The sequence below is a fragment of the Cetorhinus maximus genome, chromosome 6 (assembly GCF_964194155.1).
Source record: "Cetorhinus maximus chromosome 6, sCetMax3.hap1.1, whole genome shotgun sequence".
Classification (NCBI taxonomy): domain Eukaryota; kingdom Metazoa; phylum Chordata; class Chondrichthyes; order Lamniformes; family Cetorhinidae; genus Cetorhinus; species Cetorhinus maximus.
Genome location: NC_135884.1, coordinates 97,102,264 through 97,119,676, shown reverse-complemented (window position 1 = coordinate 97,119,676; position 17,413 = coordinate 97,102,264). Strand labels below are relative to the sequence as shown.

Genomic DNA, 17,413 nt, shown 5'->3' with positions numbered 1-17,413 from the left:
AAACTTTGAACATTAAAATTGTTCCCGCCAATAACTGTACTGAGAAGCTGACACAAGCACAAAGATAAGAATTTGGTGTCTTTTCAGAAAAATTACTGATGAGCAGAATTTCAAGTCCCTCTATGCTTTAATCTACAAATTTTAGATAAGAATAGCAGTTTACAAGACCTGGAATTTTTCACTGAACAACTGAACAGAACCAAAAAAAACACTTTCAAGTACATATTTCTACTGAAGCAATTTGAGTTGAACATTAGTCATTAGGTGAAGCTATGAGTGGATTGACTGTATTCGATGGACTAAGTATTGCAAACCACATAATTGAGGTACATTTTATGCTACTATACTCAAGTGTTAAGCTTGGCTCTAATAAAGTAAATGGGAAGTTTTCCAGTATTCTGTCTTGACAGGAATTATTATTACAGTAGGAATCGATTGTAAATTATGTGCTAGTACTTAGTGTACATGTTAAACTCACCGCCTTGCATTGTCTTATCTACTACCTCTGCTAATAGAAAATACATGATAAACTCACGAGTCATAATCCTGGATAATTTGTCCCACTGCCCAAATGGCAGCAAGGTACTCATTTGATTCCATGGAGTTGATGTAATGCAGAGAGCTGGCATCGCGAGGGCTTCCATTGGATGCTGTGAAGTCAATCCCGACCTGAGTATAAAGCACACCATACAAGCATTGTCATTAGACAAATGCCAAATCCAATTAGCATATTGCAAATTGATTATTTTGTTCTCTCCTGAATTGTGCTGGGGTATGATTGCACTATGCACCAGCCTCTGTCTGTATTTCTCTCAAATGTCGACTCATCATTTGTGAGCTTAATAATGGGGTATCAACAGGTTACTCACTGGTCTTATCCTCATTGAGTGTTCACATTCGTGAACAATTCATGGAGCATAATCAGTAAAAGAGTTTCTCTGTTCCCTCCTCTCCAAGTATCGCTAGTTCATGGTCCCTGTGAGGATCATAGCAACTCTATTGTGACGCCGGCTAAGATTTGCTACTCAGCACAGATCTTACTAGCTCTCCAGCCTCAATTTTTTTGCGTAGGCACTCGCACAATGTTTCTTATCAATTGGACTTACTAGCCTGAAGGTGTACTGCATTTTAGGAGCACAATGCCACATTCTGCTTAACATGCTGTAATGTTTCTGTTCTTACATAGCAGCGCCCTCTGAAATTCAGGTAAGTCACTTTATATATAAACTGTACATCTGATGCAGGCTGTCATGCTTCAGAAACATCACCCACATTTTAGTTAACAGGAAGAGCTTCATAATTCCACAGGAGACAGTGGCATAATGGAAATGCCATTGGTCTAGTAATCCAAAAGCCCAGACTAATGCTATGTAGACATGGGTTCAAATCTCAACACGGCAGCTGGTAGAATTTGAATTCAATTAAAATAAATCTGGAATGGAAAACTAGTATCAGTGATGGTAACCATGACAACTATCAGTTTGTTGTAAAAACCCATCTGGTTCACTAATATCCTCCAGGGAAGGAAATCTGGCCTACATGTGACTCCAAATTCACAGCAATATGGTTGACTCTTAACTGCCCTCTGAAATGGCCTAGTAATGGGCAACAAATACTGGCCTTACCAGTGACTCTCACATCCCATGAAAGAATAAATAAATAAAATTCATCCCTGTATGAAACCAGTGTTCACTGCAACCTTAGAGGGAACACACGTGTACAATTTACTTCATGGTACAATGGCCTTGAAATAATGAAATTTTATCATGCAGCACCATTGTCATGAAGAGATTACTGTCTATAATGTTATTGGAAATTATTTTTAAAAATAGAGTTTAGTGGTGTCTGTGTCTATGTCTGTGTGTCTTAGGGTCTGGGTGCTTTGATGTATAGAAAGAAGTATGTTTGAAATGGTAATTAGATAAACATGGGGAAGTTTAGAAACACAGGTGTCAAGGGGGCAATTTGCATTATTAAATAAAGCATTCAAAAGAATGGGTGAAATTTGCACCTAGCTAGAAGACACTAAGCAATGTGTTTATTTTCTTCAGCTTACTAATAAAATTGGTGGAATCAAAAGATTTTATTGTTAGAAGAGGTAAAATTAAAAGCCTAGTGATAGAATGGAAAATTTACATTCAAAGACAAAGATATGTATAAAGGAGAAAGGAAATTATGCGTTAGGCAGAAGTATTTAAGATCTAACCAGCCTGTACACCTCCAACTGTGCCTGCAAAGGAACCAACTTACAAGGAGCCTCATTTTGAATTCATAAGGCCAAATGTGCTTTGCCTGGGGTCTTCCTTTAAATCTATGGGTAATATTTTTAGCTTTGCAGATGGGCATGTGCCTGACCCGACCGGACATTAAATGACGCGCAATGACATCGGGTGTGTGTCCCAACGTCATCACATGCTCACATGATATTTTGGTCGGCGGGCGCACGCCAGTTCGGCAGCACACCCGCCGATGATTAAAAGGCCTATTAAGGCCGTTAAAAAGCTAATTAAAAGAAATTTTTCACTGCCCATCCAACCTTACAGTTGGTGGGCAGGCGAAAAGGCCAAGGTGCCTTTGCGCCTTTTTGGAAACCTTGTCCATGTTTGGGATGAGATTTCCCAAAGCAAATGAAAACCTTATTTTTTCATTAATAACATGTTCCTGCTCATGTGAGGGGACACGTTTCATCACACTTATAAAACAATTAATTTTTTAAAAATCAATTTATCTCCCTGAGACAGAGAGCTGCCTCAGGGAGATTATATAGCGTTAACTCGCACACATGCATGAAGTTTGTGCTCGCCCCACTCTTTTTAGCTCAGCTAAAGATTTTACCCATAGATTTAAAGGAAGACCCCAGGCAAAGCACATTTGACCTTATGAATTCAAAATGAGGTTCCTTGCAAGTTGGTTCCTTTGCAGACACAGTTGGGGGCATACAGACTCCTCCCCCCACCCGCACAGGCAGCGCTGAGCGCTGCCGCTCGCATTTCACGCTGGGCGGGCCTTAATTGGCACGCCAGCATGAAATTGCCTTCCAGGCCCAATCGCGGGTGGCGGTTGGCTTCCCGACTGCCCCCTCTGAGCCTGCATGCCAAGGGAAAAATTCTGCCCTATGGGTTTTACTGTTGCCTAAATGAGGGTGTAACTGAAAGTCAGGTTAATTAGGGGATTTTTGTAGTTATTATAGTAGTAATTTTGTAGATATATATATGTGCTTACAATCTTTCTTTATTAATAAATGTTTAGTTTTATAAAAAAACCTCTTGAGATTCAGTGGTCTTATTACTGTTAGTAATTCAAAGCCTGCCTCTCAAAACATACAAATTGCAAAAATGGGTTATGACAGTTGTTTCAAGTTTCCCTTTGGGATTTAAGCAACTCAGCCTTTACCATCGGCTGTGTCATAATAGCATATATCAGCAGTGAAGAATTTGATATAGTGCGCAGGGTGCACATGCTCTTTCTGTGCTGGGTACGTGCAACACCCATGTTGGTTAAAGCGCCATGTAGGACCAAGGCGACTGTCTGAAGCAAGCATTGGGCCCATTGAATACACAAATTGGGGACTTAACACCTGGTTTTGGATCTCAGGCAAACATCAGCCACAGCAACTGTTTTTAAAGGGGCAACCAGAGGCTGCCATCAGAAACATAATTTACTTATCTGATTGACAGAGTGTTCCACATTAAACCAGTGGGCTGCTATTGGCCACTGGCCATTCCATCCGATCTACTGTCCAGTACTCATGTCCCTGCTGGCCAATCTTCATCTTGTTCATGACCCGCACACTGCCTGTTTGGGCTCAATTGGTCTCCCCAGCACCGTCTTGATGATGCAAGGGGACTAACTTCTCCTGGTCCTCCAGCTCATCAGCTTTGGCAGGTGGGTCATAGTTACCACAGGAAATAGCTGTCCTTAAAAGCAGGCATTAATGTAATGTTACTAGCAAATTCCCAGACTAATATTCCTGATCGTATAAGATATTGTAATGCCTGACTTACTGTGGACAAGACAACAGGAAACTCACTAGAAATATTACATAAAGTATGGAACAATGGTTTGCACTTCCTGTTCACTCACTCGATCTCACTCAAATTCTCCACTTCCTGATTAGTTCAAATTGTAAAGCTGTCAAACAAAATAAATCAAAAAGCAAAATTTAGTAAAGGCAACATTTAGAAAATAGGTTAAAAATAATTTGTAATAAAATTCTTATTAAGGCTAGGAACATAGGACTTGGGAACAGGAATAGGCCATTCGGACATTCAATAAGATCATGACTGATCTGGTTGTGGTCTTAACTCCACTTTCCTGCCTGCCCCCATAACCCAAGACTGCCTTATCTATCAAAAATCTGTCTAACTCGGTCTTGAATAAAGTCAATGATCCAGCCTCCACTGCCTCCCTTCATCTCAGGAATGAGTCGAGTGAACCTTCTCTGAACTGCTTCTAACACAATTGTATCTTTTTCCAAATAAGGAGACCAAAACTGTACATAGTATTCCAGATGTGATCTCACCAAGGTCCTACCTACCTTGGTGTCATCGGCAAATTTAGCTACCATACATTCGGTCCCTTCATCCAGTCATTGATGCAGACTATAAATAGTTGAGGTACCAGCATTGATCCCTGAGGCACTCCATTAGTTACAGTTTACCAACCAAAAAAATCCCCATTTTTCCCTACTCTCTGCTTCTGTTAGCTAACCAATCCTCTAGCTAACCAATTCATGCTGATATGTTACTGCTATACTATATTCTCTTATCTTGTACCTTTGATGTGACACCTTATCAAATGCCTGTTGGAAATCCAAGGACACCACATCTACAGGTCCCCCTTTATCCATCCATCTTGCTTTTTAGCTCCTCAGCAAACTCTAATAAATTAGTTAAGCACAACTTCCCTTTCACAAAGCCATATTGACTCTGCCTGATCACATTGGGCCATAACATCCTCATTGTGGCAATCAACGTCAGATTGCCACTCCGTGTCCACTTACCTACGCCAAATTTCTTCCATGCCTCAAGCAGCGCAGCTGTCTCCAAAGTCCAGTATTGAAGTCCAGCGCCTTTGAATTCAAGGAGGACAAGTCCCCTTTTTACGGCACTAGCTGCCATAAAGCAGGTAAGATTAAAGGTCACAGTGAAATTGACAAGCCAGGGAGAAGGTAGGTGTCTAAGGTAAGTGAAACAGTATTTGAGGGGTGGGGGTGTTCGGAGCTCAGGTGGGGATAGGGGGAAGGGGTTAGACATCAGGGGTGGTGTGGGGGTAGTCGAACATTGGGAGGGGGTGCAAAGGGCCAGATGTTCAGGGAGGGTGTTGGGAGAGGGGGGGGAGTCGGACATTGGTGGGGACTGGGGGCAGTCGGACATCAAGGGGGGCTGGGGGTTTCGGACACGGAGCGGGTGCAGAGGACCAGGCATTCATGGGGGTTGAGGGGGACGTCGGACATCGGTGGGGGGGTGGGCGGGTTCTGACATTGGTGGGGCTGTGGGGAGGTCAGCCATCAGCAGGTCTGGGGGATTGGACATCCGGAGAGCGTGGAGTGGGCCAGACATTCAGGAGGGGTGGAGGGCTGGGAGGGTCGCACATTGGGAGGGGGTGGGGGTGGTTGGAAATCAGGGGGGGCTGGGGGCTCAGATATTGGGAGGACTGGGGGGCTTGGACATCGGGAGGGCTGGGGAGGTCAGGCATCGGGAGAAGGTGGAACATTCGGGGTGGGCTGGGGTTCTGTGGGTTCGGACATCGGGGGTGGGGAGGGGGGGTGACTGGGGTTGGGCTGAGGGGAGGCCAGACTTCGGTGGGGGTGGGGGGGGGGGGGTGGAGTCGGACATTCGGGGGGATGCTGGGAGCATTGGCTGGATGTGCGGGGTCAGGTTGGTGGGGGTAAGAGTTGGGCCTGCGGGGGGAGGAGTGCGGATGTCGGGTGAGGAGTCCCGTGCGGGTGGGGGGAATCTCATAGGCGGTCGGCAGGTGGGGAATACCGTGAAGCGGGTGGGGGGTGGTTAGTCAGGGGTGGGGTGTTCCCTGGAGGGTTGGGGCTTTTGGGGCAGTCCCGTGGGGGGATCGGTCTCCGGCTTTCCAATAGTGACCCAGGAGTTAGAAGAGGTTTTAATTCTTCTAAATTTTTCTGGGTAACTATTGGTATAGCCCTGGCAGAACCATTCAAAGTTTGTGATTTAAACTGCATTTTCGGATGGTTCCCAGCGCAGCGCAATTGTTCATAGGAAGTGTGCACTTCCGGGCAATTGCTATGCAAACCCTTACCTGAGAACGTCCCAGAGGGATTCCCCATAGCATTTTTGGGGTACACCCTCAATCAAACACTGGGGAGCTCGGAGGTTACGGCCCATTATGATTTCCTAAGTATATTGCCATAAACTCCTTAATAATGGGCTCTAGAAATTTCCCTATGACAGATGTTAGGCTTATTCTTACTGAAAGGGTTGAATTTTCCCCTTACACTGGAACCATTTGTGGGCCCCTTCAGTAAGAATAAGAACAGGCCTAACATAGGGAAATTGCTAGAAGCCATTATTTAGGAGGTTATAGCTGAATACTTGGAAAATCACAATGTATTCAGGCAGAGTCAATACGGCTTTGTGAAAGGGAAAGTGTGCTTAACTAATTTTGGCAATGGTTTGGTTCCTCCTAATGGGTTGCTTCCATGTCAATCATGGGAAGTCCCATTTTCCCTCATCATGCTTCAGGATAGGATAAAAGATCCAAAACAAAAACAGAATTACCAGGAAAAACTCAGCAGGTCTGGATAAAAGATCCTTCACTTTAGAGGCTAGCAAACATCCCATGGAGCTTGCAAGGATTTCCTGTCTGTGCAGCCCACACCTTGTAATCCAGTGCAAAAATACAGACGTATAAAAATCACAAAACATCATCACATGAATGTTTTGGACTTATGAGATAAATTATTTGAACAACGATATGCAAAGTGTTGACTGTTTATGCCATTTACATGTATTAATTCATGTATTTGTTTACAGATTCAGAGACAAAAGCATAAAATCGCAAGGGTGAAAAGTGTAAGTCTCTCCAGTCTTTCCTCAAAACGCAGACCCTTCGCTCTTCTCTGCAATGTGTCCAGTGCTTGACTGTCACGCTAGTGTCTTGAAAAGCAGTATAGGGCACAGTACTCAAGGTGTGGTCTGATCAGACTTTCCCATTTGATTATAACTTCCTTAGACTTGTATTCTACTTTTTGGCTAATGTAACTCAATATTCTATTGGCTTTGATAATTGCCACTCTGCATTTAATCTATTTCATCTTTAGCTATTTGGAAATCATTAATTGAGTGCATTTGTTGCTTATTTTTCCATGCTGTGTACAGCACTTTGGGTTCGTCGGTGTTAAGTTTATTCTGCTCTTGAACATCCCACATACTTATTTTGTGCAAATCACTTTGTATTTTCTGTGCTGTTTTGTCCTGATTCCACTGCCCCTCCAGTTTGGGCTGGCAAATGTGACCACTTTTACCATGGAATTTCTGAATCTAGGCCATTTACAAAAATGAAAAGTAGCAGTGATTCCATACCAAACCTGGATAACCACCCCCACTCCCACTGACTCTGGGTTGTCTTTTGCCCTGAGATAACTCCTCATTGCTTTCTACCCAAGGGCAATTTCTCATCAGTTCCCAAGTTTACCCTACAGTCCTTGGCTGATGAGAAACTGTGAAACATTTTTGGGAAGTTTTGGTGCACTCGACTTTGTCATATTGGTCATCATTCTTCCCACTCAATCTCCTTACCTTCTCTCAAGATGCTGTTTTGGCTTGGTTCTTCCGCGTTAACTTTTTTAATTCTTTCATGGGATGTGGGCATCACTGGCAAGGCCAGTATTTGTTGCCCAATTTGCCTAATTGCCCTTGAACAAGTAACTTGCTAGGCCATGGAGTCACATGTAGGCCAGACCAGGTAATGGCGACAGGTTTCTGTCTCTAAAGGACATTAGTGAATCAAATGGGTTTTTACAACAATTGATGATAATTTTATGGTCACCATTACTGAGACAGCTTTCAATTCCAGATTTTATTAATTAAATGAGTTCAAGTTCCACCAGCTACCATGATGGGATTTGAACCCTTGTCTTAGCCTGCAACTCTGGATTACTAGCCCAATGACATTGCCATTATGCCACCATCTCCCCCAACTGCACTTACAACACTATTTACTACTCAATTTTATGATTGATAGTAAGACTGGCCTTTACCAGAGCGTGTCAGGATTTTAAAATATGACACATTTCAAACAGCAATCATTATATTTTGCAATCAATGTTAAATGGTTACTGCAGCTGGCTATCTTGTGTGAAAACAGAAAACAACAGTTGATCATATCTGTTGTATGTGTTTATCAACCTGCAGTGGGTAAGAAAAAGTTTAAAAAAAAAATTATATCCCATGCACCAAGTGCACTTGTACTACTGTCTCTGCGAGACCTCTTATGATCTTCTTTCTAAAATTATTGGGAATGTGCATCCATTGCCCAATTCCACATTCTCAGCAGTCCTCTTCCGGCAGCGCAGCCCTGGACTATGAGAGATCTGCTAGTCTATATAAAAGACCTGACATACACCTGTCACACTCCCGTGTCACAGTCACACACCACATATCTGTCAGAGTTAATAGAAAATGAACATTCATCAAATCAATTTCCTGGCGCTTTCTTCTAACCTTGAGAAGCAGCTGGGGTCTTACAAACTGCCAATCTGGAGAAACGACAATAACTTTCTAATTGTTATCAGGATCTTCTTCAGAGCAATTAGCCTGTAATTGACCCCGCAATGTGTTCATACAACAATCAGGCCTCATGGCTTTAAACAGCCAGTTGCAGAAAGGCCCAAGTCAGCAGCAGAAACAACACAGGGCATTATGTGGTCTTTATAAAACAGTGCATCATCCAATGTATTGCAAAATGATGCCACAGAAAATCTGATAATACTTTAAAACTCTACAGAAAGAATGCTAAAGATAGGTTTAAATGAATCATAGTTACTGAAATCTGTTTCCACAAGTGCTGCAGAGGTCTAAATTCCTTAAGGCTCAAAACATTTCTTTCCTGGCTGCATTGATTTCTTTAACTTGAATCATTACAGGTGGCACAGCAACACTAGCGCAAATTAATAACTGCAGCCGCCATGTTACAGGGGCACACAGGGGGTCATTTTTAACCGTACCAGTCCATCGGGAAACTGATAGGAGTGGGTGCAACATTGCTTTTATACCCCATCTGATTGGAGTCGATGGAGAGTAATACTGGCAGGGTGTAAACCGAGGTTCCGCCCAATCCTGTCAGTTTTCCGCAGGGCGAGTTAGATTAAAATTGCTCCCGGAGGTCTAACCCTCACTTTATCAGCTCAGGATCAGAGAGATGGGTATGCAGAAGAGCCTATTGAGGTTAGAGGAAAGAGAAGAAAATTGGAAGGTAAGTTTCAACTGTAATGGGACCTTCTGACAGCCCCACAAAATCTGACGTCCAATGATAACAAAGAGGAATACATCAATACGTAAAAAATTTAAGACATTTAAAAAAAAAACTCAGCTATTTGAACATTATAGAAAACTGCTCCTGCGGTAATCAAGGGAGACAATTTAAGAAAGTGTTTCCTGGCTTGTTTTGCGTTAACTTATTGAATTTTTACCTTTGCTGGTTTTAGTCATATGGATTTCTATTGCTACACTATAACAATTATTTCCATGTTTCTCCATAGTAAGTTACCAATGGGCTGTGGAACTGTAATGAATTCCAGTATTATCCACACTACCTGTGCCAGAAAATGCAATTTAGTTTTAGGGCCTCAAGCGAAACTTAACCTAGAACTAATCGGATTAAAGATTAGCTGGTTCTCCGCCAGAACAGACCTGGACACAGGAACCTGTTCCTAACCACTTCAGAAGTGACAGTCACAGAGTAATATTATGGAGGGGAGAAAGAGAACCTCAGATAGAAGAGTCATTAGACAATAGCTGTCAAGCAGAATCAGAGCGTTCATAGAAGAAATGAAGGCCATTCTACCCATCAAACCTTTACTAGATCCTCAACTGGAGCAATCTACTCTAACCCCATTCCTGTTATATCCTTCCATCGTCAATATTCATATGTAATTCTACTTTAAATAATGTTCAAATCTGCTTCAATAGTCACTCTTGGTAAAGCATTCTCTGCTGAAAAATGCCTCTGAGTGAAAACCATTCTTCGATCTTTCTCCTTCAACTTTCCAATGATAATTCTGAATAGCAATGCAATCCTACCAACCTCTGAGGAATCTGCTTTCCTTCAACTTCTTCTGCATCCCCAACTTCCTTTTCCCCATCCTTGGTGGCCATATCTTCAACTATCTAGCCCCCAAGCTCTGAAAATAGCTCCCAAAATCTCTGTCTCTCCACCTTGCTCTCTTCCTGCAAGACACTGTTAACTGCTTTTTTGACCAATTGTTTGGTCACCTGTCCTAATGTCTCCTTCTTTTGGCTCAGTGTCAACTTTTGACTGATTATACACCTTTGAAGCACGTTGGCCCTTTTTACAATGTTGAAGGAACTTTATAAATGAAAATTATGAAAATCGTTGTTGTTGCTGAAGAGGAGATCTGAGTATTCATATTTTCAGGGTTATTTTGCTTTCTTGTGGTTCTTATGGAAATGGCTTCCTTATTGGCTTTATTAGAAGTAACACCATTTGCATATAAAAAAGCCAAGATGATTACTGAAGTACTATTGTGGTAATATATGTCAAAGCAATGAGTCACAGATGAAAGAATCAGAGCTCAACTGACTCTAGATTCAGTGAAACTAATAAAACAGAAGGTCTGGAGACAACCATGGTACAAACACACATGGAGGCCTGAATATAAGAACTTGGCTTTAGAAATCCACTTGAATAGAAATCTGTATTAAAGAATAAAACTTAGCTGCAGGATAGCTGCTGCTACAATATTAAGCCATTGGTAAACAAGGCTGGCAGTGATTCAGAGATATGGATCAGCTACAGGCTGAGTCAGAACATAAGCAATACGGAGGTGAGGAAAGCATTTTAGCTCAGAGGCTCTGTTTCAAACGCACGAGCCAAGACCAAATAGGTCCATCCCCAGTGTTAATCTTGCATTAATTAAATACTCACTGAAAGACATGGGTTTAGGTGTTGTGATCCCAAGAAGAAGTGGGCGCTGTACCATGTCCGTGACTTGGGCATCGCTGCTTCCCCTTTGCCTGGGACAGGCTATGTTCGCCAGCCAATTCAGGGAGAGGGAATTTTTGCTGAGAAAGCTTGGCCTGAAATCTCAAAATCCAGTGAGATCACATCTCCTAGAAAGGCCTGCAGTGAGTCAAAGAAAGGACGGGGCTGTTGTAAGGTTGTTTGGTGTTTCACTCAGAGGTCTGGAGGCTTGTATGTTTAATGTAAACCAGGTTAATATATGCCATCTATCGGTAACCCATAACTATATGCATTTCCAAGGTACTACCATGCATGGGTGCTGTCTCCATGATGGCTCCTTCCAGACTCTTCTCTACACATAGCCTACCATCACGTGACTCTTTATATCACTATGTGGGTGGCACTGTTTCCCCAATCCCACATTAACCCTTACTCAGGCAGAACACCCTTATTAAAACCTCTCCCCCAAGTCCTTAACTAAATATATTTACAATACAATATTCTTTACTTCCATGCTGCCCCTTCCCCCGACCTCAAATCTCTGACTTTATACATTCAGGCAGTCTGGAGGCTTGACAATTCTTCCAGATCTCGTTCTGTCACATTTGGAGGAATGCTAGTCGCAGTTGTGTTGGGGTGACTTTGTTGGTTTGGCGTTAAAGTTGTAGTACTTGGCGTGCCCGGTACTCAGTTGTCTCCATCTGATTCGCTTTTTGCAGTCTTTTGAGTTGCATTTCTCTTTGTCAACAACCTGTCTGCTTTGTTCGGACACCATGGGTTTGTCCCATTCCTTCCGAAGGTAATGTTCACTCCATTCACTCCTAGGAAGGATTCAGATTTTCTTTATCCATGGATTCCGCCATGTTCTTGCTGGATGTTGATGTTTCAAAAACGGAGCCTTCATTTCCACTTGGTTCACAATTTCAGCCATTTCATTTTTCAACAACTCAATAGTTCTCAGTAAGTTTGAGGCATCCTGTGTTTTTTCTTCTAGTTCCTTGAGCCTCAGCGTCAGATTTTCATTTTCTGACCTTATTTCTGTTTTCTCTTTCTCCATCTTCAGCAGAGCTTTGTCCTTGTCCTTCATTTTGGTTTGACTGTTGGCCAGGTCTGTCTCCAGTGAAGCATCATCTTGTTTCAGTTCTGTAACTGTGCTACTCATGGCTTCATTATCTGCTCACAGTTTGGAAAGTTCTACGGCTTTTCCTTTCAATGCTTCCTCTTTTCCATTCAGCTGGTTCGTTCAGAGTGACATTTAATTAATTTTGCTTCCCTTCTTAATTTTCCAGAAGAACAAACTTTGACCTAAGGGATTCTTGTAGTGTGTGAAGGGCCTTCATTAGGTTGTCTTTTTCTTTGCAAAGCTCAATTGCTTTGATTCGATGTTTCTTGTAATTCAAAAGAGTCTCCTCGAGTTTCTTCTGCTGCTCTTCCATTCTGCTGTTCAAGAAAGTATTAATTTCTTTGTTCTGCTGAAGAGTCATGTATTCATTTTGCATTTGATCTTGAAGGACAATCAGCTGTTCTTTCAAATGTTTATTTTCTTGTTGACCTCTTGCTAGCTCATGTTGTACTTCAGTGCATTGCTGAATGCTATGATAGTTCCAACTTTTTCTGAAGTAATATTCACTATCTTTTTTTAGTTCCTTGTGTTTCTCCATGGACACATATTGATTCTTTAAAGGGTCTCCCAGGGCAGCAACTTCTTTGAGTACCTTTTCCACCTGCTGTTATGCTTGGCTGTACTTCTTTCAACTCAGATTTGATACGAACATTTTCCTGTGGAATAGCTTCATTTTCTTTTTGCAGGTTTCATTTCGTTTGGGTTACCTCAGATAGCTTTCCTTCATTCTCAGCCAACTGCTTGCTCTGCACTGCCACCTGCTGTTGCAGTTTGGCGTAATGTGTTGGCATTTTCGAAAAGTTCTATTTTTAAGCCTTTCAGCTGCTTCTCAGCCTCTTCTTTTTTCTGATTAAATTCTTCGGCTCATATATTTCATTGCACTGACGTGTTCTGTGACCATCTTGTGATTTGCTTAGGTATTGTCTCCTTCGGCCTGGGGTCTCCTGTCTGCCTCTCTCTGGGGTCTTCTGTCTCCCTCATTTTATTGGAGATATCCTAGACCTATTTTTAAGGTCTGCACTCTCCATAACTTGGAGATTAAAATATTTGTCAAAGGCTTTTAATATCTCACTGAATGTGATTAAGGATTCATCTATTTCTATATCTTGTCTTAGAATTACTTCATCCGCAAATACATCAAGCAATATTAACTTGCACTTTTTCTGATTTTTGCTTAATCCTGAAGTACTTCTGTAATCTAAAGATTTTCCTCTCTAAGACACCCAATTTTGGGTCTGGTTTGGCCCTTGCCTTAGCCTAAACGCTTCTGGTAGTTTTAATTTACTAACCATGGCCATTCTTTATAACAGGTGAGCACTCTTTAACTTTTTCTTCTACTTCAAATGGCTCCACAGCTGCCGTTTTTCCTTCTGCCTGCTCTTCCTGTGCTTTGTTGGGCTTTGGCGGGCTCCTGTTGTGCCGACGGGGCTGCTTTTTTTCAAACTAATTGATTCTCCAGGAAACAACAAACCAAAGCGTTTGGGCCAGCTACCTGCCCCTCAAAGCATGGGAATCAACTGGAAGATGATTTTTAAACTCTGCCTCCCGTTTTAAGAAGACTTTTTTTTCTTCAGTCGACCTCGGCCACCACATGTTATGGTGCCGGCTGTGGGCCTGTTGCTGCAGCATTCTTGCTGGATGTGTTGGCCCTGATTGCTGCCTATTTTAAAAGGTAATCTCAGGCTTTTTACTGTATTTTGCTCACCCTTCTTGTGATTTGGCTAGGTTCCTTGACTCTGTGTTCACTCAGATTCTTCTTTTCATCTGCACAGTGGATTCTACTGCTTTTCAACCTTTTCTCCTCTTTTGAATTTTGCTCATGCTTTTGTGATCAGGCCAGGACCTATGACTCTGTCTCTGCGTCCGATCAGGTCTGGCTTTTCATCTGCACAGTAGATCTTTCTGCTATAAAAACAAAAAACTACTGCGGATGCTGGAAATCCAAAACAAAAACAGAATTACCTGGAAAAACTCAGCAGGTCTGGCAGCATCGGCGGAGAAGAAAAGAGTTGACGTTTCGAGTCCTCATGACCCTTCAGCAGAACTGAGTAAAGTTAGGAGAGGGGTGAAATATAAGCTGGTTTAAGGTGGTGGGGGGGGGGGGATCTTTCTGCTGCCTTCAACCTTTTTCTTTTCTTTTTCTGAATTTTGCTCAGCCTTTTGTAACCTAGCTAGGTCCTTTGACTCTGTATTCGATCAGGTCTGGCATGGACTTCCACAAGCCCTGGTGGAGTCCTTCAGCTACCACATTTACAATAGAGCTTTTTGCTTTTTTCTTCTAGGCGGTCACCAACTGTATCTTCAATTTAGGTGCAATTCTCTCAGGTCAGACTTCAGTTTCTTTACTTCTTCATGCTTTGAGATTCTGGGCTCCTTCTCCAGCTTCTCTGTGGTTTCAGGATCTATCCTTCACTGCCACTATGTTGTAAAGGTTGTTTGCTGTCTCACTAAGAGGTCTGGAGGCTTGTATGGTTAAACATAAATCATTTATTAGTAACCCATAACTGTATACATATCCAAGGTATTGCCTTGCATGGGTTCTGTCTCCATGCTGGCTCCTTTCAGACTTTTCTCTACACACAGTCTACCATCATGTGACTCTATAAATTACTATGTGGGTGGTAATGTTTCCCCAGTCCCACATTAACCCTTACACTGTCCGAATGCCCTTATACTATAGTTGTACCATATATATATACTATATAATGCTGTGGCATTAGAATAGACTCTTTGTTCATAATGGAGTTGAGTGCAAGTGGGAAACAACTACACCTTTCACGGTTGGGAGGTGAACCTGACAATGGGTGGTCTTATTTGGGGCTGAAAGCCAACCTCCAGTAAATGCACAGGGGCATCCACGAAAAGGGCAAAAGTTGCCAACAAGAGTCACCCACCTTCACTTGCAGCAAATGAACAAGACTAAACTGATAAGCACCATTTGAAGCATGGTGTATAATTCTAACTGTTCACACACTTTTGTTTAGCATAAACTGTGTTACACATGCTTCTTGAAGAATGAAGTGGTAGCCATGTCACAGCAAACAGAGGCCAAGGTGCCCAGTTTGAGATCTTCGGGTAGCCAGACTGAAGTTCTTCTGTGCGATGAGGGGGATTTTCACTGTGGTCAGCAGCCATGGATGCGGACAATAGTCCTGTTCTTGTAAGAGCCATTTTGACCAAGTGACATCAGCTCATGTCCACAGAATTTGCAAATTATAGAAGCCTTTCTCCCTCAGGGAAAGTTTGGGGTAGTTCACTGCACAACATTCTTATTATGGGTGTTCCCTTTGGAAAGCAGGATCCCAAGGATTTCCAAGATTTGTGTTCAGCAGCGCATCCACAGAATGAAATGAAAAAGACTTTGCTCTATCTGCCTGGTTAACCCCTAGTTAAATGAATTTTCTTGGGTTACTGGAATGCTTAGAACATGCTTTTTAACAACACTGAAGTAGACCACAAACATCAGTTAATGATAAATCAGATTATATTTAAATAAGTAAAGCAAGGACAGAGTCTCAGGATGTATTGCGTACCCGTTTCCTACGCACAAAACAGGGTTAGAACTCAGCAATCAGCAGTGGGGCTAAGTCTTTCCAACTTGCGCAAGCATTGGTTCCATTGCTAAATTCACCATTAACAGATGCCAGGCTCCTCGAATGTGTCAACGAGGGGGCTGATACCTGTTGAAGGAACAATTTCTAAAATTAGTTATCACTAATTGGGGCAGGAGTGAGGCCTACTCCAATCAGGATTCTTCAGCATCCCCCCAGTGAAAGGTGAGTGTTAGCTCTTTTGATTTATAAGGCACCTTTCTTTCAACCCAGGAGCAGCAGAAGGCAGCCTGTTGTTGTCCTGTCCATCCGAACTTACTTGAGGGTCACTGCCAGTGAGCTGCAGCCGAAGATTCATTTTCTCATGGGGTGAGCTGCCTGTGGAAATGGAATAGGCACTGGCAATTCTCCCTATATATGTAGATGAGGCCTGAGGTCCAATTTTTGGGTCAGCCTTGGGCCTCTGTGTTCACCAAATTCATACCCGAGAATGGGTCCAGTCTAATTTCCACCCCAATGCATTTCGGAATTTAATTTTATCTGTCAATTTTTGCCCCAGTTGTTGGAGCAACTGTATTCCCCATACCTTATTAAACTGGGCAATATTAGATTTTTAATGCACTGAGGAGCTTACAACAATTCAAAGCTTTCAATGAAAAGAACTTTCTTAATGGACTGGAGTGATTGAGTTGGAAGGTTTATCAATAGCTTGGACAGCCGGTAACACAAATTTCACCGGCTAACGTTCGACCTTCCCTGCTCTGGTCCCTTGCTCCCCTCGCAAAAAGAAAACCTCCTGTGCAATTATTTTGGTAACTTTCTTGATTTCTATCCTTACACCTACTGCTAAGCTGGGGCTTTGCTCTGGCAGATCCCTCGTGTTTGATAGAGCAACTTCATAACCACAGAACACTGAATGCAGCTGTATAAATGTATGGATGGTATTTTGTATTCACATGAGCATGCCACTCATTAAGCTAATTATCTTTTGCCAGTAATGAACACTTTATGCAAAAACGGACAGAGTTAAACTTCACATTATAATTAAAATCTGTTTAAATTAACTTTAAATATAGTTGGGCGATGGTTATAATAGTGTTCCTAGGCATTGGGCACTGTTCTAGTTAATACCACTTAATTACCAATAACATTGACCCTTTGATAACTGTGCTGCAGTTTGGAAGTGCTGTTCAAAAGCTGAATGTGCATAAGGCAATCACAGCATGATGCTCTGTACAGTAATAGTTGTGAGTGCAGGCCACTAGCTTTAAAGTGAAGCACACCAAGATCCTTCCCCAACCTGCTCAAGGTTTCACACTGACACATTTGATCCAATATCAGGAAAGATATCATCGAATCAGAGTGTACAGAAGGAAGCCATTCAGTCATGTTTGCGCTAGCTTGCTGAGAGAGCTACAGTGTCCAATTAGTCCCACACCACTGATTTTGCCCAATCCTAGCGTTTTTTTTTCCTTTTTCAGTATATATCCAGTTCCGTTCCAGAAGTTATTATTGATTCTGCATCCACTATTCCAGATCATCATAACTTGCTGCATAAAAAATAAAT

The 17,413-nt window shown here is 42.3% G+C and overlaps 1 protein-coding gene across 2 annotated transcripts in view; it reads right to left on the bottom strand.

Moving 5' to 3' along the window:
* cpne2 (copine II) overlaps positions 1-17,413 on the bottom strand; it is a 269,036-nt gene that overhangs the window by 115,890 nt on the left and 135,733 nt on the right. For both annotated transcript variants that reach the window (XM_078544157.1, XM_078544158.1), the window contains exon 11: positions 536-669. In XM_078544157.1, coding sequence (XP_078400283.1) covers positions 536-669 — 134 coding nt within the window. The remainder of the gene's footprint in view (positions 1-535; positions 670-17,413) is intronic.